The 23,512-nt window shown below is 41.6% G+C and overlaps 1 protein-coding gene across 1 annotated transcript in view; it reads right to left on the bottom strand.

Moving 5' to 3' along the window:
* Positions 1-23,512, bottom strand: part of UNC5D (unc-5 netrin receptor D) — a 132,217-nt gene extending 108,705 nt beyond the window's left edge. Inside the window, exons 1-4 of the mRNA XM_070364110.1 lie at positions 23,501-23,512; positions 22,180-22,360; positions 21,143-21,310; positions 18,996-19,160 (exon numbers count right to left, since the gene is read on the bottom strand). Coding sequence (XP_070220211.1) covers positions 18,996-19,160; positions 21,143-21,310; positions 22,180-22,360; positions 23,501-23,512 — 526 coding nt within the window. The remainder of the gene's footprint in view (positions 1-18,995; positions 19,161-21,142; positions 21,311-22,179; positions 22,361-23,500) is intronic.

Raw genomic sequence — 23,512 nt, forward strand, 5'->3', positions numbered from 1 at the left:
TGTATTTTGCCATCTGTTTTGGGATGGAGGTAGCTTTTAAAAGTTGTGTGTAAATCCTACTTCTGCAAATGGACCACCATTGTTTTGTTTTGTTTTGTTTTACAGTAAGGGGACAGTTCACTGACTAAGGGTGATTTCTGGCCAATCTTTTTTAAAAAGGAAATCCTGGATCTTCTCTGGTGGTCCAGTGATTGGGACTTCATCTCCCAGGGCAGGGCGTGTGGGTTTGATTCCTGGTTAGAGAGCTAAGATCCCACATGCCTCACGGCCAAAAAAAACCCAAAACATATAACAGAAACTATTACTGTCACAAATTCAATAAAGACTTTAAAAAATGGCCCATTCAAAAAAATCTTGAAAAAAAAAATCCTCACAAAAGATAATTTGTTTAAATTGATATGATCAGATTCTTACACAGTCAGGTTTCTTTAAGCCCAAAGCTTGCATTTCCCTGACTGCACAGATTCAATGCCATATTAGTTTTCCTGAGAGCAGGTGGAAACTCCCAAGGTCCAGATGCTAATGCACTCAAGAATCAGAATAAAACGACTTTGGTGGTTTTAACCTGACTTCAGTTTTTGCTTATTGCACGCTATCGGAAAGCATTTGGCATGGGCACAGCCCTGCTGGCAGGCCAAGGCTGAGACATCTGAAAGTGAGGCATTGCTAGGGCCACTCAGAGACATGCAGAACAGCTGTTCGGAGCTCTGGCTGCGCTTAACAGTATTTTCTTCCCACTAAACCACAGGAATGAAGATTATGCCGGGTAGCAAAATGAAAATCGATTAAAAACAGGTGAGATATATAACTACTTTTAGGAAAAATACATTGAATATAGCTGTAAAAACAAAAACAAAAACGGGGTGGTTCTACCTGGTACAGTTCTGAAAAATGAGAAGTGTGGTTGGGGATGAAAATTCCAAGGCTAAGGACCCTGGACAGAGGACCACACTGTTCTCTGACCTCGCGACCTCCAGCTCTGGGGTCGTCATCATTGGCAGTGGGATTTGCGCAGACTCTCGGGATCAGAAGTCTCAGGTTGTCTTCATCTATCTCTGTGACCTCAGTGTTCTCCACAGTAAAGTGGGAGAAATAAGGTTCTTAAAGGTTGGATCCGGGGATTGAACAGAACCCGGAAGCCATGAAGCAGAGGGCTAGCACATGTTTAGCATTGATAAATAGTAGTTTATAAGTAATACTATAACTTTAACTTTATAAATATGATCATCATACTCGTTCAGAGGACACAAGTGACCCACGTGCTGCTGCATGGGAACCAGGCACAGCTCCAAGTCAGAAACTCTAGTGAATTTCAGGGGTAGTTGAACACATCAAGAAACATGTGCCTAACGACTTCCCTGGTGGTCCTGTGGTTAAGACTCTGCGCTCTCAATGCAGGGATCCCAGCTTCAGTCCCCAGTCAGGGAACTCAGATCCAACATGCCCCAATTAAACATTCCACATGCTGCAACGAAGACCTACATGCCAAAACTAAGACCCGGCGCAGCCAAAAAACCCAAAACCCCCAAACACAAAAGGAATGTGTGCTGACTCCTGGCCTCTGCCTGCTGGCACCAAGGGCAAGTTGCAACTTTACTCTGATATATAAAAAGGACAGGGACAAGAAGACGTCCATGTGCCCTAGCTTCCACCCCTATAAATCTTTAGAATAACTACCGAAGACATTCCATACAAATCCACATAAAATGAATTTCAGAAACAGAGTTAAGTGTTCAAATGGCTGCTTCTCTATCATTGGTGACAATGCTAAGATCTGGCACATGTGTTTGCCTGCATCTTCTCATGGGAAAGGTTGGAAGTCACTGGTGCCCTCGAGGGCTTTAGTCCCCTGGCATCAGCATCAACACTGGGTTCTGCTGTACTTTGTGAAATGCCAGTATCTCATCAGCAAGCTGCTCTCAGAGACCGTTTTCCTAGCTTGAAATGTCTGATTAGAGATTGTTCTACCGTGAGCTCCAGCGAGGGCTCCCCACTATCCGCCCCCAGACCTCATGGTGTTATGCAAGAACAGCCCACCTCACGGGTCATGTCCTTTCATTCTCTTTGCATAATCATTTTCTCACAAGGCTCAGGGCCACGCAGCTACTGGCCTTGGTCAACCAAATCGTGTTTTAATTTCACCTCTCTCCAAGGCCATGGTTCAAATGACCCCTTTAGTAAATTAATCTATGAAAGCCGTGGTTCTTCACATGGGCTGCACATTACAATTATCTGGGAGGTTTTTGTTTTTGTTTTTTAATACCCATGCCTGGGCCATCCTCCAAGAACTTCTAATTAATTGGGATTTGTGTATTTGTGATTACTGAGGGCACCCCCACTTCCTAATAAAATCCAAGGCTCTGTGTACTCTACTCTGGTTCCTCTCTGCCTCTTTAAGAGGCTCTGGGGCAGCTGGAGTGTACAGATGGGTCCAGAAGGATCTTAGAGGCAGAGAAATGTAATTCTGAGCCAGTGGCAGCTGATCTGTGGTTTGGGGAAATCCTACCAGTTTTCACAGGGTCTAACATATACACCAAGAATATCTTCTGGGTAAATGGAAATTGATAATAAGGAATTATAACTCAGTCTTCTAATGATTTTGCTATAGATGTAAAAGCTAAAGATGCAAAAAAGTGTTTCTTAATAGCATTTTAAATTGTTATGCTTTCTTCAAAACTCTTTTTTTTATTTATAGTTACTGCAGTTATTATATCAAAAAAAATAGATAAGTGCAAGAAAACCCCGCCTAATTCCACCATCAAGAGATAACCACCATTATGCTAAATGATATATACAAGTCTAAGCTCTTTTTTCCCTTGTGATTTTATATGTGTAAAATGATATGCACACATAGATGCTTCTACATATATTAGCAGAAAACCACACGAAATTGATCGACAGTAATTGATCATTTTTACCCTCAAAGACATGGAACTGTCTTTTATATATTGTTCTGCAGCCTGCTTTTGTCTCAGTGATGTATTGCAAATATTGCTTTGTGTCTCACTATGTGTGTGGTGAGAGTATGTGTGTAGAGGTGTATATGCATATTTATACATAAGAGAAAGGAAGGGAAGGGGAGAAAGAGACGCAGAGGCAGAGAGAGGGAGAGAGAACAATCTACCTCTTTATTTTTGGTGGTGATTCATTTCTTTCCCACCTTTCTTTAATTTTTGGCTCCCTTTGTTATACAGGATGCTCCCAAAGCATTTCCATGGTATCCATTGTTCTTACAAGCTATTTATGGTTGCATTCCTACCTTCCCACCTACCTATCCACCCACATCCAGTCTTATCCTTTCTCTGCCAGGGAACAAACATGGCCAGCTATGTGCAGCCCACATCCTCCAGATCAGAGCAAGCAAGACCGAGGAGAGATGCCATGTGTGTAGAGTGGGTTTGTGGACCATTACGCTGCGGAGATGTCGCAAGATGACAGATGCGGATGGAGTGTTCAGTCTCCAACCACAGACTGGGCAAGGGGCTGCCCTCAAAACCTGTCTTGCGATTATTTGAAATTGGCTCCTATGGGTTTTGTACACCATACACATTTCTTGAGATTCAGCCATCAAAGCCACTCTGTGTGGACCAAATGTCCACCAGGAGAGACCCTGGCATATCTCTCTCCTCAGGGCAACAGTTGACACATGTCATTAGAGCTCATGATCACCATTCTTTTCACTAAACCAGACATGCCCCCTGTTTTCATCTTCAAAGACCACTTTTATTATTTCCTTCTTCATTGACCATGTGGATTGATGAAGGCTTTGGAGCCTTTTTCACCATCCCCCTCCCCAACATATGTCTTGAATTCAATTTTATTTTAATTGACCCTCCAATCTTTGTAATCACAAATTATTTAGCGCCAATTCTAAAGTCTGTGGAAGAGTCAGTCTTCTTTGCCCATTCTCTCTGGCTAGTTCATTTGCTGGAATAGTTTTCTAGCATCATTAAGCAAGAATCTACCATGAATCTACATTGCCTCCGAATTGTGGCCAATTTATCTGCCTACCTTTATGGTTTTCTATCAACTGGTCCCACCCCACCAAATATGACTCAGTTACCACCGCACCTCAAGAAAAATCCATGTTCTCGTCTGATCAATCCATGAACTCTCAGTGCTTCTATCCAAGCTGTTGCCTCTGGATGCCCTCCTCCCTCCAAACCTCCTATGTAAACATGTCCTGTCTCCAATGCATAGATCAGTTCCTGCTTCCTTCATGAAATCTTTGGTGATTACTACTCTGTTCAAAGGCATCTCTCCCTTCTCTGGACAGTTTATCTTACTTAACGTCACTAATATACCAAGCATAGGTTTGTCAAAATATAGTACTTCATAAGTGTTCATTTGATTTTATACTTCTGTCATCACCATTAGTTATGGGTTCTGAAGAGGAAAATCATATTTAAAAGAATGAAATAATGCCATTTGCAGCAACATGGATGGGGCTAGAGATGATCATACTAAGTGAAGGAAGTCAGAGAAAGACAAATATCATGTGATAGTGCTTCTATGCAGAATCTACAAAAAATGATACAAATGAAATTATTTATCAAACAGAAACAGACTCACAGACTTAGAGAACAAACTTCTGGTTTCCAGGGGGGATGGGTGGAGGGGAGGGATAGTTAGGGGTGGCCATGTACACACTGCTATATTTAAAATGGATAACCAACAAGATCCTACTGTATAGCACAGGAACTCTGCTCGATGTTTTGTGGCAGTCTGGTTGGGAAAATAGTTTGTGAGAGAATGAATACAAGTATATATATGGCTGAGTTCCTTTGCTGTCCACCGTAAACTATCACAGCATTGTTAATCAGCTATACTCCAGTGTGAAATAAAAAGTTAAACAAAAAGACTATGAAACAAATATTGAACTCTAATCAATTGTATGCTTGCAGAAGTGTTTAAGAGTGAAATGTACCTATGTCTACAATCTATTTTGAAATGTATCAAAAATAAGATGGGTTGGTAGAGGAACAGGTTTATGATAAAGCAATATGCATGTGTGCGTGCTAAGTCACTTTAATCGTATTCGACTCTTTGTTACCCCATGGACTGTAGCCCGCCAGGCTCCTCTGTCCATGGGATTCTCTAGGCAAGAATACTGGAGTGGGTTGCCATGCCCTCCTCCAGGGGATCTTCCCGACCCAGGGTCTGAACCCAAGTCTCTTGCATTTCCTGCATTGTTAGGCAGGTTCTTTAACATTCGTGCCATCTGGGAAGCCCAAAGCAATACAGCAAATGCTAATTGTAGAATCTAGGTGATACAGACTCTTATGTGTTTGAATATATTCATATTAGAATGCTGGAAAATTTTTTAACATGCTATTTGCTTGATTACTGATTGGAGGAAAAGAAGTTATTGATTATCACTGTGCTTCATTTCCACATGCTTTCTGTCTTCCTCAAAGACATTAATTAAGAAGCAGTGTTATGCTCTCTGAAGTTGCAGGAAATCCCAGGATCTGGTGGACCTGCTTTGTTATTACTGGCAGATAATTGGATAAACACGAGGTCTGCTCTGCATTGGCAATATCGCCACGATTGAGTGTGTCAGGCAGACTCAGGCAGACCCTGAAGATGACAAGCAGAGATTCTATTTTATTCTCCTGTGGACGCTGGAAGTTCACTAAGGCTCTAGGACACGTAGGAACACATCACCAGTTCTTGTAAACACCCTGAAACTCTTCAACTCTTCTGGTGATGGGAAACACAGCAAAATTACAAGAGTGTACAGCACAGCACGTCTCTCTTTTTGCTCTTTTCACTTCTTAATTTCCACTTCGCGTTTTTCTCTTTTTTTAAGGTCCTGCTCAGAAAGAACTCTTTGGTGACTGTATTTACCCCATGTGTTACTTCAGTTAGTTCAATTCTTGCTTCTTCTCCCCACTCTCCAGCCTGTACAGACCATCATAAGATCTGCTGCCCCTTTTAAAATGAACTCTTGAGCAGAGTTCCCTGTGCTATACAGTAGGTCCTTTTGGTTATCTGTCTTACAAATAGCAGTGTCTATATGTCAATCCCAACCTCTCAATTTATCCCTCCCTATGGGAAAAGAATCTGGAAAAGAAAAGATACATGGATATATACAACCAGATCACTTTGCTGTGACCTGAAGCTGATACGACATTGTTAACCAAATCTACTCCAATATAAAATGAAAATTTAAAAAGTGCATTCTGAGCACATCCAGCCAGGTAGGACAAGTATAGACAATAAGAGGTTTTGAGAGAGTCCTCACAGGCTGTCCCAGGTGGTTTTGTCTTGTTAGAGGAATTGCTGGCTTCCTCAGAGATAGCTGGGTAATTAGAGAAAAGTCCAGGACTGGAATGGCAAAAACCCTCACCTGAATAAAAACCTGTAAGATTTGAGATGTACATGAATGAATGAACATCAGTTCTCTTGATATTTTCCACCAAAGAACTGTTCAAGATCTCATCATATTAATTTGGGGAAGTCAGCTGAGTACTCTAAGAAACAGTTCATGGATGTGACTTCTGATGACAAAGACCTTCCAGAATCGCACCCCAGCTGAAGCACAAGATTCATATGCCATGAGTGACTGTCTTCCTCCCTCTTTCTTTTTTCAAATTTGACATCTCTTTAAGGAATATCTTTTGTATTTCCTAAACTCAGACAAATAAGTATCCATAATGACCATACTTCCAGGGAGCATTTGCATATTTCATTGTTGAACTAAATCATTTCAGTTTCCAAATTTCCTACCACCTCTGTTATAAAGTCCTATCCATTCCCACTGATTCTGTGTGAGTTAGTGTGTTTTCTTGCTGGATATACAGAGTACAACATGCTTTGGGGTCACTGCAAAGATGTTTAAGCATGTGTCTACACTTTCTTATCAGCAGTTGGCCTCAAAGTGATAAAGGGCGATGTTTTGAACTCTGCTCCAAGGGAAGCTGCATATTAAAATCCTTTTTTCATCCTATAAATTTTGCTTTGATTCCCTTGCTCCCATCCACAACAGAAAAATATGCATGTGTATACACACACGTGTGCATTCACTGAAAACTAAACAAAAATGTTCAGAGTATGTAACTGAAGCTTAAGGGGATAAATTATTGATTAATTTCATGGTGACCATTTTCTGTCAGGCAATAGTATTATTCAAATTATTTAAAAAATCATTTGAAAGCATCCTATCAGAATAAGCACCAGCCCGGACATAGGGTCATGGTGTGTCTGGGTTGGTCCCTTTAGTTGCTGGGTCACAGGGAGGTCAGTGTAGGCAATGGATTAGGGGTGGTAGTAAGATTTGGGAGGGTGTTTATTATGATGGCTATTCACTAATTGCTAAAGAAATACTTAGCAACTGATATATATAGGCCATCAGTCATCTCTTAGGAAAAAAAAAAAGTTCGAAAAGAAATTGTGAATTGAGAATCTTTGACTAGTAGATTTATTCTAAGCTCCCTCAGGGCTTTCCTTGTGGCTCAGCTGGTAAAGAATCCGCCTGCAATTCGGGAGACCTGGGTTGGATCGCTGGGTTGGGAAGATCCCCTGGAGAAGGGAAAGGCTACCCACTCCAGTATTCTGGCCTGGAGAATCCCATGGACTGTACAGTCCATGGGTCCCAAAGAGTTGGACATGACTGAGCACCTGTCACTTTCGCTTTCAAGCTTCCTCATCCTTCCGCCAGCCATACACGTACCTGCCACGGCATTCTAAGTTGCGTGTGTGCTCAGCTGTGTCTGACTCTTTGCAACCCTATGGACTCCCCCAAGGGATCCTCCCAACCCTGGGATTGAACCCATATCCTGTGTCTCCTGCGTTGATAGGTGGAATCTCTACCACTGAGTCCCGTGGGAAGCCCACACTCTAAGTTACTTGCACCTAGAGTCTGTATTTTCCATCATTTCCATCCCAGTGCCTGGATCAGTAAAGGGAATATGGTGAAAGTGTTATTTGCTCAGTTGTGTCTGACCCCTTGTGACCCCATGGACTGTAGCCCACCAGGCTCCTCTGTCCATGGGATTCTCCAGGCAAGAATACTGGAGTGGGTTGCCATTCCCTTCTCCTGAGGATCTTCCTCACACAGGGATTGAACCCAGGTCTCACGCATTACAGGCAGATTCTTTACCATCTGAGCCACCAGCGAATATGGTAGGTATTCAATAAATATTTATTGAATGGATGAGTGCTACTCAGCCTTTTATGGACTTTCAGTTACAAGCATCACAAAGTCAGGATCTCCAAATTTCCTACTTTATGCAGGATTTCCTAAGACATTGTAGCTTCTCACTGAAGAGAATGGAGTAGATGCTAGAGACCTGCTTTGATGACTCAGTTCCTAGAAGAGGCTGTCAATTTGGCTATCCACTTTGCTGTGGATAGGAGAGGGGTTACCTTGATTTCAGATCTAAAAGATGTCCCCTCATCAGCCTGCATGGTCATCATCCAAATGCTAATCTTAGGTGTGATTGAACTAGACTATCTCCTCAAAACTGGTAAAAAGCAAATATCTGACAGCACTGACCTGCAGTGGTATTTATTATCTTATACATATAGATGTATAAAACATGTACACATGTATACAAGATGAAATTCATTTGCATATACATACACACATGTATAGGAAAGCTACATTTAAGATGGAAAATTAGAATCAAGTTTTCATATTGAAATCAATCTTAGAGATCACCTAGCTCAAAATCCACCCCCACCCCCGCCCCACATCTGTCTGATAGTTATGGACACAAGTCAAGGGATGGAGAGAGATCTGTCAAAGCCACAAGCTACTTAACAAAACAAGTAAGACCTAGGACTCTTGACTCCCAGTTCAGAGCCCTTTTCACTACCCCATGATCATTTGACCCTTTACAAATGATCATGGTAATTTTCTATTCCATTGCATGCTAACCCTGCACGCTAGGGTTAGGGATAGGGGTTAGGGGGTAGGCCCCGGGCTCTTCTCAGGATGATATAATTCTCCAGAGAAAGGGAAAGGCCAGGGTTAATGATAAAGCATCTTGGTGATGTTCATGCCACCGTCATTTTCTTGATCACACGTCTCAGTGCTCTTGAAGACACACATGGATTTAATTTGTCACTTTAAGGAGGAAACTTAGGATCAAAACAAAGACGTTTCCTCTGTCTATATTAATTCACTTTGCTCAGCACACCCCAGAGGGCACTGAATTCTCTACAAGAGTAGATTACTCTGTTTTAAATCACTTCCCTGATTGGGTTCTTGCCATTTCTTTTATGGTTGGTCCACTCTATGATCTCAGACATTAAATCTTTCTCTAGTCCAGACTAATATTTCTTACCTAGGGTTTTGTTGAGCCCTGATTAAATAAATATACTGCAGAGAGAGGTAGGGTCTGGAATACACAGAACTAATGAAGTGGAGAGAGTTTGTTTGATAGGACAGAAGCCTACATTTTGGAAACTTCCTGACCATAAGGGACTCTGGATAGCATTAGTTATTGAAAAATATGATCTATATATTTTAAATGAACTTTTTAAAAGTTTTTTTTTTTGATCTTGACCATTGTTAAAGTCTTTATTGAATTTGCTACAATATTGCAAATCTGTTTTATTTTTTTTTTTTTTTTTTGACCACGAGGCTTGTGGGATCTTACCTCCCCGACAGAGATGGAACCCCTGGTACCCCCTGCACTGGAAGGCGAATTCTTAGCCACTGGACTACCAGCAAAGTCCCTCTACTTCATATTAAAAACAAAACAAAAAACAGGGCAAAACTGCTAATTTGGGGATGGGGGGATAAGGAGCAAGGGGAATGCTGACTGGTAACAAGTATCACTGATCCAGAATGACTGGACCAGGAGGATAACCCTGGCCGTAGATTGCTGTAAAGTCCAGTAGTGTGTGTGGTGGATTTATTTTCCCCCAGTGAGGAAGGAATTTTAAGTGTGTGTTGGCAACTTAGAATCTGCTTTATAAAAATTTATTTTCTAACACAGTTGTTAGGACACATCTATTTCATAACACGAGAGAAACTGTCAGTATAATGTGGAATGATTTTCTCACTTGGGGATCATCGAGACCTTTCTCCTGGGCATTCACCTTGAGTTATTTTTAACTAGAATCACAGAATTTAGGACTTAGGACCTCAGAGATCACCTGGTCTGTCTCTTCCTTAGAACTAAACCCCATCTGCAAAGGAAGACTGGAAAATCAAGAGCTGTTCATTCAGTTATTGGGTTGGCCAAAAGGTTCCACCAATCTTTTGGCCAACCCAATGCTCATGAGATGTTTCTTGGAAAGGATGCTGACCCTTTGGTTTGATGCCATGTTGTTAGGGTTCTTGTAAGCTGTTTCCTTACAGCACGTCTCAAATTACCACTCAGAACTAGTTGCTACAAAGAAATATTAGTCAGATGTATTAGGAAAGGTTTTAACAAAATATCTACAGTGTCATTTGTCAATACTTCTGGAGAAAATGGAAAACCTACTTTTTCTGCAACAGGAAGAATCCCATTACTAGAGTAATAATGTGAACACACACACACACATTATTATTTACACAGATGGAGCACTTACGTAGATATCCAATACTTTGCATGGATTAAGTCATTTCCTCCTCAAAGGAACTCTTTGTAATAAGCACTAATACTTTTTATTTTTAACGGAAGGTTTTATTATTTATTTATTGGCTGAACCATGGGGCATGTGGGATCCTAGTTCTCTCACCAAGGGTCAAACCTGTGCCCCCTGCATTGGAAACTCAGAGTCCCAACCAATGGACTGCCAGGGAAGTCCCAATAGGCATTATTATAACTTTTATTTTCTAGATGAGTATATTTAGGCTTAGAGAAATGAAGAAATTTTCTCACAGCCTAGCAACCAAAATTCAAACTTAAGCAATCTGACCCCAGAGCCCAGGTTCTTGGACCTGATTGCTATCTATAGGATGAATGTTCAAATCCTTTAGGCTCAGCTCCCTCATTTCTTTCATTTCTAGGTTCATGGTCATTTTTCACATTTTAGAAAGAGAGCATCTCAACTCAGGACCACAGAGGACACTGAAGTCCCTGCAGTCTTTGCTCTCAATGCCAGCTCAACCCAGGCCCACCCTGGCCAGCCCTCATGGCAACTCAGCCTCTGGACCTTCTCACATCCTGAGTTCAGAGCCAGTGCCTTCTCTGGGGATGCCATCTACCAAATATTTCTTTCTTTTTGTCATGAATTTGTATGCCCACCGACTGTGGCTAAAATTTCACTTCCTGAAGAAATGTATTTAAGCTTTCTATTGGGTTTTCTGCCTCCAGTTCACACTGTCATGGGCATCCCTTCTTGTCTGTCTATTGAGTTTTCTTGGTGATGTGTATACCCTCTCTGAGTAATGTGATCTTGGAGGTAATGTATCCTGCTCTCCAGCTGCCCAAATTTAATTCAAAAGTCCTTCCTATTTACAGTGGAAGTGTTTTATTTCAATTCCTCCCATAAAATGAACAAAGTTAACAAGATGTGTCAAATAAACAATCTTCTAGAAATGTTTCTGTCGCATGACAAAGTACTTCCTGTCCAAACACATTCAAAGAATGTAAGCACAGTGTAAAAGTTCATATTAAAATATGTTTGTCGGGGGGTAGTTGATAGGAATAGGACAAAGCAGAAGAAAGAAACGGACCAATTGCGCTGATGTGTATTAGCTGAGAAAGAAGTTCTTAAGTAGGTTACTTTGTTATGACTCTGTATGTGTGGCACTGGTTTATGAAGGAATAAAGTAAAGTGATGACAGAATGAACATTTCCTGCATACAAAAATCATCTTAAGTACTTGTTTCAGAACTGGTTGGTAAGAAAGGCCACTGTTTTTTGTTTTTTTAATTGAAGTATAGTTGATTTACAATGTTTTGTTAGTTTCAGGTATCCAGTAAATTGATTGAATCTATCTATTTATCTATACATATATATACATATTCTTCTTCAGATTCTTTCCCTTAGAGGTAATTACAAAATATGACTGTATTTCTCTGTGCTATATAGTAGGTCATGTTATTTATCTATTTTATATACAGTAGTGTGTATATGTTAATCTCAAACTCCTAATTTATCCCTCTTCCACTTTCCCCATCGGTAATCATAAGTTCTTTTTCTACGCCTGAGGCCAGGTTGTTTTTTCTTTTAAATAGTTTACTAAATACATATCAATCATTGGCCAACGGATGAAGATCAATCCTTATTTGGAAGGTGGATTATGCTCAAAAAGACAATCAGATGTCTTTATCTTCTTGTTAACAAGTCATAAATGGAGAAAATCCACAGTGGGTGGATAACAAAGCAGAGACATTTTACAGTGATTTGTTGTATATGGTTCATTCTTTTGCCTTTTTTATGCTCAGGTCCACTTAGGATGTGGTACTTGAGTTCAGGTCCTCTTATCATAAGGCACAAATAGAATAGTTTTAGCCTTGTAGAATCTTTTAAAAATGCCTTCACTAAGACACGTGAGTATTAAGCTATCTCTATTTTCTTTTTTAATTAAGCACACGGGAAACTTCAGTTATGAGCCACTTCAGTCTTTCTCATTAAAGACTGTTATTCTCTGGTCTTCTTACTGGGTCTCATCGTGGGAGAGTTTTTACTGGGGCATTGGGGGAAGGCTGTGGCTAAGCTGCTAATGATACCATACGTGTCCAAATCTACATTCTTATTACTCCTGTGGGTGTGCAATATTATATCTGCATCTTCTATGCAGAATACATAAAGACAACTCTGAATTAATCAATTGTTTGTTATGCACAGAGGCAGTTATTGGGTATTTCTAGGAGAAATCTTTATGTAAAAAGGGATACCTACTATATACTATAAATGGAATGGGAATGGGCTTTTAATATTAAAACTCCTTGGGAGAATTAGCAAGCAGTAGGAAACTTCATGACGACTTAATGCACTGTGCTAGTATGTTATCTTGCTGATGCCAGTTTTATTTTTTTGTGATACTACAATTTTGTGATACTACAATTTTATGATACTACAATCAGGCAGCTGTGTAGTGCAGTGGGCCCTGAAACATGAACTTATCCAACAAAAAGTTGAAGAATGAGTCCTGTGAGTCCTGACTCTTTGCCCAAAGGATGTGTGGATTTTGTTTTAATAAAGGGACGTCCATCTGTTATAATCCCATATACAAAGCAGACATTCGGTAAACCACCAGCAAAAACTAAGAGTTGTTTCAGATGCACTCAGCCAACTCTGGAATGAACATTTTCTTATTCAGTGCCCTAGAAAATACAGGGAAGGAACCCAGGTAATTACTGTAATGGATAACAATGAGGTTTAGAATGATCCAAGGGAAAAATGCTTACCAAAGCAACCTTTCCTTTGATGTGATTACAGGTTCACCTTTTCGGTCATGTAAGTAGATAGCTCAACAGACAATGTGGATAGATTGGAGATGCAGCTTGGGGATGTTTATTTGAATCTGCTATTGTATGGGATGTCTTTATCCTTGATGAGGTTTCCAAACCGTCAACTCCAACTTTTCTTATCAGCGTACCCATCAGAAATGAAAACAAAGCACCGTGTAGCTGCTCTTTCTGTTTCTGAACTGTCAATGTTGAACTGACCTATCTCACATCCTGACAAGAAGGACGGATTAGCCACCAGGTAGCTCAGCCACGAAGCTTCTCTTTCAGGCCCCTGTGGCATTTCTCTGGGTTCATCATCACCGCCCATCTGGGCACTAATCCTGTCTGAAGCGAATTCACTTAAACTTCTGAAGGCAAAGCCTTTAGTTTTCTATCTGCTGGAATAAAAAGTGTGGGGAACAGGTTCCCCTTATGTCTCCAATTCAAACACAACACCCCACCACGTTCACCCTACTGTTCCTGCCGATGAGGAATGCACATGTCATTTACATGTACGTACCAGTGATCCTCCAAGCACAGAAGCAGCTAAGTTCAGTAAGTGGAAAGGACCACAGTCAGAAAGCTACCTGATTCTGAGGTTAAAGCTTAGAAAACATGGATCCACAAGTTCCCATCTCTCGACAGGCATTCTACATAATTATCTTCCTGGAAAAGAATAGTTCCAGCACAAAGGCACTGGATGCTTAGTTTATGCTTGCAATTTGGAACCTCGCACTCAGTGCTATTGGCATCAATTGCCTAACCTCCCAGTCTTGGGGCATTTATTTCCTTGTTGGGAGCATTTAGGTGTGGCCATCTGTGCTAGCATAACACTACGGTCCTGTGCCTCAGTCACAACTGACCAAGCAACAATCATACCCCAGTATTAAAGCGATCGTTCAGAGCTGGCAGCTCTGTCTCTAGGAGAAATGCAGCTCTCAGGGACAATAAAGGAAATAAAGGAAATCCAGATGCTTTGTTGAGAGCTAAGTAAAAATTAAAGAATTGTAGGTCATCCAAGAGCCAAGCAATGTCACTGTGAAACTGCCAAGAGAAGTTGGGGAATTGAGGACTTGCTTCAGGGTTGTGTCTGGCATAAAGGGAAAAAAAAAATATCAAATGAAGGAAATTCCCCAATTGGAACATGACCCAGATCTTTCACAAAGTGACTGCTCCATAAAGCTGTTGCCAAATGCTATTTTAATCAAACCCAGCCTTCATTGGATCTCCATCCCGAGAGCACAGCTAGTTTCACCAAGAGCACTTCAGCAGAGTACCAACCAGAAGCACAGAGTAATGTTGGCACCATCTAACTAGACTGCTGTTCATTGATTCCTGCAGACACAGTCAAATGCGCTTCATCTTTGCTGACATGGGACCCACTCTGTGTCTTAAAGGGCAGACTGTATCCCAGTGTTAGGCTCTTAGAAACACACTCCTTTCCCACTGATGTATAAATATATCTCATTCACATCTACAATTTCACAGGCTTCAATTTTTCCATCAAAAAGCTTAGTCATTGTAACCATCAAGAGTCTCTGATCATGTTTGACAGACATCTTAATATGCATATGACAGAGGCAAAGAATGCTAGACAAACCCATTCTTAAGTAGAAAAGGGAATAGGGGAACGAAGAGATTGAACAGAAAGAAAAGGCTTACATAGCGTTTTAAACTCATGAGGGGATTTAACAGAGCTCTCCACCTCCAATGCTGAACATATTCTAAAGCCCACTGTTCTGCTCATTTTATTTCCACTACTGGAAAATGGAAACAGAATACTCATTAAATTGCACATGTAAGACAGAAGACCACACATGGCCCAGGTTCATAGGAGGGTTTCATTCAGTAACAAAGTAACTGCCCGAACCTCGGCTTGATTGGCTTTAAGGAAGGAGCTAGGCTTTGGAACTTCACAGGTACACATGCATCTGGGATGGTTAATTTCATGTATCAACCTGAGCAGGCCATCAGGTACACAAATATTTGGTAAAACATTAGTCTGTGAGGGTGTTTTCAGATGAGACCAAAGTTGCATTGCTATGCTAAGTCACTTCAGTCGTGTCTGACTCTGTGCGACCCCATAGACGGCAGCCCACCAGGCTCCCCCGTCCCTGGGATTCTCCAGGCAAGAACATTGGAGTGGGTTGCCAAAAGTTGCAATAAGCAGGCTGAAAAAAGCAAATTGCCCTCCACACTCTGTGTGGGCCACACCTAATCATTTGAATGCCTGACCTTCCCAGGTAAGACAGACTCCTGCCTGACAGCTTCTGAACTGGGACATTGGTGCTACAGACTCTGGATTTGCCAGCTTCTATAATATGAGCCAATTTCTTATAATGAATATATTTATATATGTATGTGTATATCCTGTATCTTATGTATGTATCATATTGGTTCTGTTTCTCTGGAGAACGCTGGTGAATACAATATTTCAGATTTTAAAACTGGGATCTGGACTGGTCAGAATCCTCTTACTCAGCTAACAATATAAGTACAAATAAATAATATTCACATATTTCATCATTTTTTCTCACATTTGGAGCTAACCATTGTCTGTCTTCAATCAGGAACTCTAAATTTCAGTCAACGAAGGTTGAAGCTTGACATTTATAGAATTTTCCCTAAGCTCAAGTCCAACTGGTGGTTGTTAGATGGTGCTAGTGGTAAAGAACCTGCCTGCCGATACAGGAGACATAAGAGACACAGGTTCGATCTCTGGGTTAGGAAGATCCCCTGGAGGGAGGCATGGAACCCTCTCCAGTACTCTTGCCTGGAGAATCCCCTGGACAGGATTCTAGGACAGGAGCCTGGCGGGCTGCAGTCCATGGGATTACAAAGAGTTGGATACCACAGGGCAATGGCACCCCACTCCAGTACTCTTGCCTGGAAAATCCCATGGAAGGAGGAGCCCGGTGGGCTGTAGTCCATGGGGTCGCTAGGAGTCAGACACGACTGAGCGACTTCATTTTCACTCTTCACTTTCATGCACTGGAGAAGGAAATGGCAACCCACTCCAGTGTTCTTGCCTGAAGAATCCCAGGGACGGGGGAGCCTGGTGGGCTGCCGTCTGTGGGGTCGCACAGAGTCGGACACGACTGAAGCGACTTAGCAGCAGCAGCAGAAGCAACTGAGCAGGCAGGCAGGGAAGGTTATTACTATGTACTATAATAGTTCTATAATACTTCAATCAGTATTCTCTTATTTCTATTTTTTATTTCTAATATTTCAAAAGTATCTAATGATCATCTAAACTATAACCAGTAGCCTCACAGTTATGCTGTCAAGGGCTTTTTAGAAGATATATGAGATTATTGTCTTAACTATAGTCCTAATCAATGTTAAGAAACATGTCAAGAAATAGTCACAACTTAAAGGTATATTTCAGATATATCTGGTGGTGGTCAAGGGTAGCCAGAAACACATTTCCTTAAACCTCTTGCTAATGAGTTTGTGTTGTCACCGTATATTTGAAAAGAATGGAACAGACATTTCATCAGCAAACACAGATAAATGACCAATTAACAAATGAAAATCTGCTCAATATCATTAGACATTATGGAAGTGCAAGTTACAATAAAAAAAAATCTACATATTCGTTAGAATGACTTAATTTAAAATGACCAATAATAAGTGCTCGCAAAGATGTGGAACAACCAGCACAGTTACATCCTAGTGGTAAAAATTTTAACGATTACAATTCTTTCAGAAAGGTTCTTATATCATTAAATACCTAATTATGGTATGGACCACTAATCCCATTTCTAGGTATTTACCCAAAAGAAATGAACATACATGTCCACACAAGGTCTGTACACAAGGGTTCATAGCAGCTTTGTTCATAGGAGCCCCCAGATGGAAACAACGCTATGCCTATCACCTGGTGAAAGGATAAGCATTGCGGTAGATCCATAAAGTGGAACGCTATTTAACAAAAATAAAAAGTTAGTTACTGATAGGTGCAGCAGAATGAAGGAATGTCAAACGCATTATGACAATTGAAAGAAAGCAGAAAAGTGGTGCTTAGGGGTAGGGGAAAAGAAATGACTGCAGAAGAGCACAAGCAAACTCTGGGGATGAACGGCAACATTGTCTATCTTGATTGTGATGGTATATTTACTAGAGAGCAAGGCCCTTTCACTACTGAGATGGTGGGGGGAAAGTGAAAGTGTTAGTCGCTTAGTCTTCTCTGAATCTTTGCAACCCTATGGACTGCAGCCTGCCAGGCTCCTCTGTCCATGGGATTCTCCAGGCAAGAATACTATAGGGAGTAGTCATTCCCTTCCCCAGGGGATCTTCCCAACCCAGGGACTGAACCCAGGTCTTCTGCATTGTAGGCAGATTCTTTACCATCTGAGCCACCAGGCAAGCCCATGATTTGGTTCCCTTTAATTATAGACCTTTGTATTGTATCTGACATATACAGATTACTCAGTACTTGAACTGAGCAAGTAAAGGAATTATGGGGCTATGAGGTAGCGCTTGTTTCAATGTACTGATCATTTTAACTAATGCATTAACCATTTCGACTTATTCTGAAAATATGACTGTTTGTAGAGGCTTGCTTTCAAGCATAGCTAGTCATATTGACACAGAAAAATAAATACAACTTAGATGCCTCCTTCATACTATAATCCTCCTAAATAAAAAGTGACACATAGTCCTGAAAAGATGACAAATTATTGAACTACATTATTTTTTGCTGGATATCATCCTAGAAGGCAACCTAGTTCTAAAGAATAGGTACACCTCGAATCTCCTGTTTTTGAAGGATCTAAGAAAAATCAATATACCCTTTAGCACATCTCAATGGGGAAGCGGAGAAGGGATTGCTATTTATCGAGCACCTATTCCGTGCCATGAAATATTCAAAATATATTCTTTTAATGCTGGTCCCAGGAGATAACCAAAAATAGGCACTTTTTGGGTACTTTTGGTACAATTCATAGAAGTTAAGCAGTTGAGTGACTTCCCCTAGATCACAAAGCTAGTAAGGGATACCACCAAATTAAAACTCACCTCTGTGTGGTTCTATTTAATCCTCCCATGGTTTCATACCCAGGCAGACAGTCACTTGAAGAAGTTAAAACATAACCTCAGGAATAACACAAAGGCTTGGAAGTTCTGAAATGGGCATTCTATTTTGGGCCATGCCAGACCAATTTGAGACAAACCCAGCCACCTCCTCAGTGCCCCATCTGTAAGGTAACAGTTAAAACGCATGTCCCTTGGTCATACTGCATGTCCCGTGGCCTCTGAGGATTACAAAATGCTTTAGAGTCTGGTAAAATTCTTGGGAGAAAAACAAGCCTACGTTGATCCAGATCGGAATTTCACCAAACCTAAAGACAATGGGCCCTATAAGAAAAGAACTGCTAAGCCCCAAAGTCTAACACATTTGCCTACATCATTTCTCTCCCAACCATATCTAGTTACGATCACGGTAAATATACGCACGGGTGGAAATGAGAGTGGTAACAATGTTTAAAGTGACCTATTTGTCTTCTCTTTGACACTTTCCACCCGTTTTCTTTTTGCTCTGGGGGATTTTGTTTTCTGGGAACTGGTTTCATAGAATCAATGGTCCTGGCATTATCATAGCATCTTTTCCTATGATGGACAGACACAGAAGATGTGTACCGTAAGCTCTTACCTAGGATGCAAAGGCCGTCTGTGCAGTTCTCGGATTCCTGGCTTAGACCTTCGCAGAATTTGCCCCCGTTTCTCGGGGCGGGGGCTGTGCATTCTCGTATCCGCAGATGCTCGCACTCCGGGCTGCAGACCGACCACTCACTCCACACTTCCCAGCTCCCGTCCACTTCAAAGGGAAACAGAAGGAGCCATCGTTAGACTGCATCTGACAGCTGTCAGGAGACTCACCCCAAGGCCACTGTGGTTCTTAGAGCTGGATTTTAAAGAAATCACCACCACCACAGAAAGAAAATAATTTATCTGTTTATCTTCTCTCCATGGTTTCTTTCCTAAAGAGACAGGCGAACAACAGCAGTGGTGTAATTCTCTTGCTATTGCAGGATGAGACCAATTACTGAATTTGGGCAAACATGTGAATTGCCCGTGCCCTCAGGTTCGCTAATCATGTAATTATCCATTCTTTCCCCGTCTTTTATGCCCAAGTGCACTTAGATGGACAGATCCACTCTGTGCAAGAACCACTGGTAATCACTACTTCCTTGTGGGTTGACAGTTTAGAACAGAAAGCAGAATAAATGCTCTTTAAGTCCTAAAAGCCCCTCAATAATAAAAAGTTACACCCATATATATTGATAGTATTAAACTAAAACAGGTCAGCCAAGCCCCAAGATACCAGGACTTACATGAATAGAATCTCTTGGGTCATAGATTGCTGCTGTACGTAGAAACGAACAAACTGAACTTAATTCCACTAAAAAACAACCCTAGAGATTATGGCAGCTGTTGGAAGCAATTGTTTCACTACCTCCTAGGAATAGGGCAACCGTGCTAATGTGGGTTATTGAAGATATTGCCATTTTTAATCTAGAGAGACTAGTCAAGAGCATGTGCATGCTCAGCCGCTCAGTCGTGTCTGACTCTTTGTGACCCCACGGACTGTAGTCCGCCAGGCTCCTCTGTCCACGAGATTTCCCAGGCAAGAATACTGGAGTGGGTTGCCCTTTCCTTCTCCAGGGGATCTTCCTGATCCAGGACTTGAACCTGTGTCTTCTGCACTGGCAGGCAGATTGTTTACCACTGAACCACCTGGGAAGCCCAGTATAGGGTAAAATAAAAATACTAAATTTGAAGCGAAATATCTGAGTCCTTGTCTTGGTTCTGTCAACATTTTGGCTGAGCCACCCTAAGCAAGCACTTAGCCTGACTTTATTATTTCTGTCAATCGGGGAATCATAAAACTCACAACACAAAACTAAAGGACATTGTTTGTGTAAATGTGTCTTGCACAGTACCTGCACATAGTAAGCACTCAATAAATGTGTACTGAATACAAATTCAAAATGAAACTCCAAGCACAGGCAACTGGCAAAAGCCTCGCCTTAGCTTTGAGTGGTACTAGATTTGCAATTTTAAAGACACAAGTCTCTGGTCCAGTGTCCTTGGACTTAATGTTGGATCATGCGTGTGAGACCCAGGATCCATTTATTTCTCAGTGGGAGAATATGCTTCCCACTCAAAAAATCATCTTCTGGCTCATCTACTTCTCATCGTATACATTGGGTTACAGCCAGTAAGATGAGCAAAAGAACTTGTAAAAGCCATATTTGGTAAATGAAGCCTCTATTCAGAAAGGAAGGCGATCATAGCCCAAATGTAAAATAGAAATGGCTGTGATGCAATCTCTGCCAATTGCATTGTCTTAAATGCAAAGGTAAACCTGATGAGGTTAGTTGAATGATGACTGATGATAAAAGGTCAAGTATTTGGTACCTGTTTTGTGCTCAAAGGCAATTCACTACACCCTATTATACAGATGAACACTACACAATGGGAGAACCCAAGGAGAGAAGGGCATGGCTTGGCCCAATCAAACACTGGTAGTATAAAAATACATAAAAACATTTGGCTTACTGATGTTGAGTGTCTAGGGTAATCTGAGTATGAAGAGAAAAACTATGCCCCCACATAGAGGTATTTCATCCATGTTCTTGCTATTACAATTACTTCCGTGTCAGTACTCTGGACAAAGGCTCTGTTCTAAGAACTTGGAAGATGTTGACTTTGGGAAGGTAGGTTCTACTGAGCGCTTCACACCAGCTCGATCGTGGTGGTGGATGAGAAGGGAAAGGAAATCTACGCATATCTCACCAGGACAGAGAGCAGTGCAGGTTATTTTCTGCACTGACATTCCCTCACAAAAGGCTCCACCATTGAGAGGAGCTGGGTTGGTGCAGGTCCGGGAACGTTTCTGCCATCCTCTCCCACAGGGAACATTGCAGGCTGACCACTCTGTCCAGGAAGACCAGCCACCATTCACTGAGAGAGAAAAATGGGGAGGGGAGAAGAAAAAAAAAAAAGAAAGGAAAGAGGTTTTTACTGATTGCCTACTATGTGCAAGCCACTTGCCAGGTGTTGTGAGTTGGGCATCCAGGGACCAAGAGACCAGTGGGGACCCTCACTGGCTGCCCCACTGTGTGGCAACCGTGGGGCTGATCTAGTCTCCACCTCCCAGTCTACTCTTCTGTAGACCATAGGAGGGACACAGAGAATTTACTTTGCAAGGAAATGATGAACCAGAGGAAGAAGTCATCAACATATTTCTACAGCACTTGCTATTCCAGAGGAGAAGAAGAAAATACCAGCATCTGAATTTCTATTAACTTTCAGTGCTTCAAACGTCAATCCCAGGGCTCTTCTACTGTGGAAGGCAGTGCTTACTTCAATAGCTGGGAATTTCACTTATCCATTACCTGAGCTATTCAGCAAATAGTCATGTTTGTTTTTGGTGGATTTCATATGCCAGAAGAGGAACTGCGAATAGCCAAGTGTGGGGAGGATGGGGTAGATGTTGGGTTTGGAAGAGTGGGAAGCAGAAGTTGCTCACCTCGATTCTTTTCAAATGTAAACACAATGGAGGCAAAGAAAAGTCTTTTAAAGTTCTTTTGAAAATAGATTGAAAATGTCACTCACTATCCCCCAGAAGTCTAATCTTGGATGAAAGAGCAAATACATTCACGGCTATAGGCGTCACCTACCAATAGGCTGAGGCAGGAGATGGCGCTGTAATGGAAACCCGCTGGAGTCCCTTCAGTGCTAGACACAGAAAGTTCTAAGGAAATGCACCTCCCTCTACCCCTCTGCATCCTATCCTCTCTATCCACTCCAGGCCTTTGGGCTGGTCTTACCATAAACCACCACTGTAGCCGACAGGCTCCTCCTCTTGGCTACGATGTTGGCCGCCATGCAAGTGTAATTCCCGGAGTCAGAGAGCCGCGCCTGCCGGATGATGAGGTTGTGGTCCGCCCTGGTGTCAATGTGCTCATCTTGTTCAGAGTCTATGGGCTCCTCGTTTTTCAGCCATTCCACCTATCAGAAGTCAGGAATGTTTACAAGTCATTAAACACACACACACACACACACACACACACACAAAAGTTTTCTGGAATCGGAAAATGAGTGGTTAGAGCATATGGAAGAGAGATGTACATAACACAGAATGGCAACACGAATGCTATCTTTTTAATCTTTATTCCATACACCATCCTTTTCATTCATTTGGTATATTCAGGACATGAATACTCCAGTTAATAAACTGGAGGTGGGAAAAGAATATAAGCATCCTATTGACTTTGACCTATTTTCTAAAAATGCAATAGAAGAGAGAAAAGACTGTAATTAGGTCATTTCATTATATTTCATCGTGTTACAACTCTGATGATGATGATGATGATGATACTCCAATAACTGGCCCAAAATGGAGATCAGAAAAAGCAACACATATAGGTAGAGCTTGGACTCTGTGCAGAGAGGGTATTATGTTGTCAGACAAGGTTTGAAGCTCATATTGTTTGCATTTAAGCAACAACAACATAGATTTGGGTAATCAGAAACACAGAAATGAGACTCAGATCTCAGTGTTCCCTGGTTTCAGGGATATGTTTATTTGGTGATCATTTATGTTACTCCTTTAGTGATTCAACAGATGTTTAGGTCAGATCAGATACCCGACACATTTAAGCCCCAGCCTCCCTTCCAAAGGATCTCACTTTTCACATCCTCTGAGTTTAGACTAGTCCCATCTCTGGTTTGTTTCCTCTGACTTGCTCCTAGAGTATCTATTTCTCTCTTTCCAGTTCCACTTTAAACGTATCCTTGGCCGAAAGTACTTTTTCCCTGGACACCTGAGGAAGCCACAGAGGGGACCTTCTGCTCCCTGGATCTTCATCCTCCCGGAAGCTGGGGCATACCGTCCCTACCTCCCCTAATTCATCAAGCAGACCAGGCTTCCCTGATCCAGCTGCCTGCCTTCCCCATGCTGTCTTCTGCTTCTACATCTAAACACCATCTCCACTCTCTTGTGCCATCTTGGTAGCACCGTACACAGCTCCTGTTTGACAAGAACCATTTAGCTCTAGTTATCATTATGTGTTATACACAGGAATTTAACAGAGACATCAAAACTTTAATTTAACCAAGAAAGCAGTCACTACACCAAAAAGACCTCACACGTAAGTACAT

The sequence above is a fragment of the Bos mutus genome, chromosome 27 (assembly GCF_027580195.1).
Source record: "Bos mutus isolate GX-2022 chromosome 27, NWIPB_WYAK_1.1, whole genome shotgun sequence".
Taxonomy (NCBI): Eukaryota; Metazoa; Chordata; class Mammalia; order Artiodactyla; family Bovidae; genus Bos; species Bos mutus.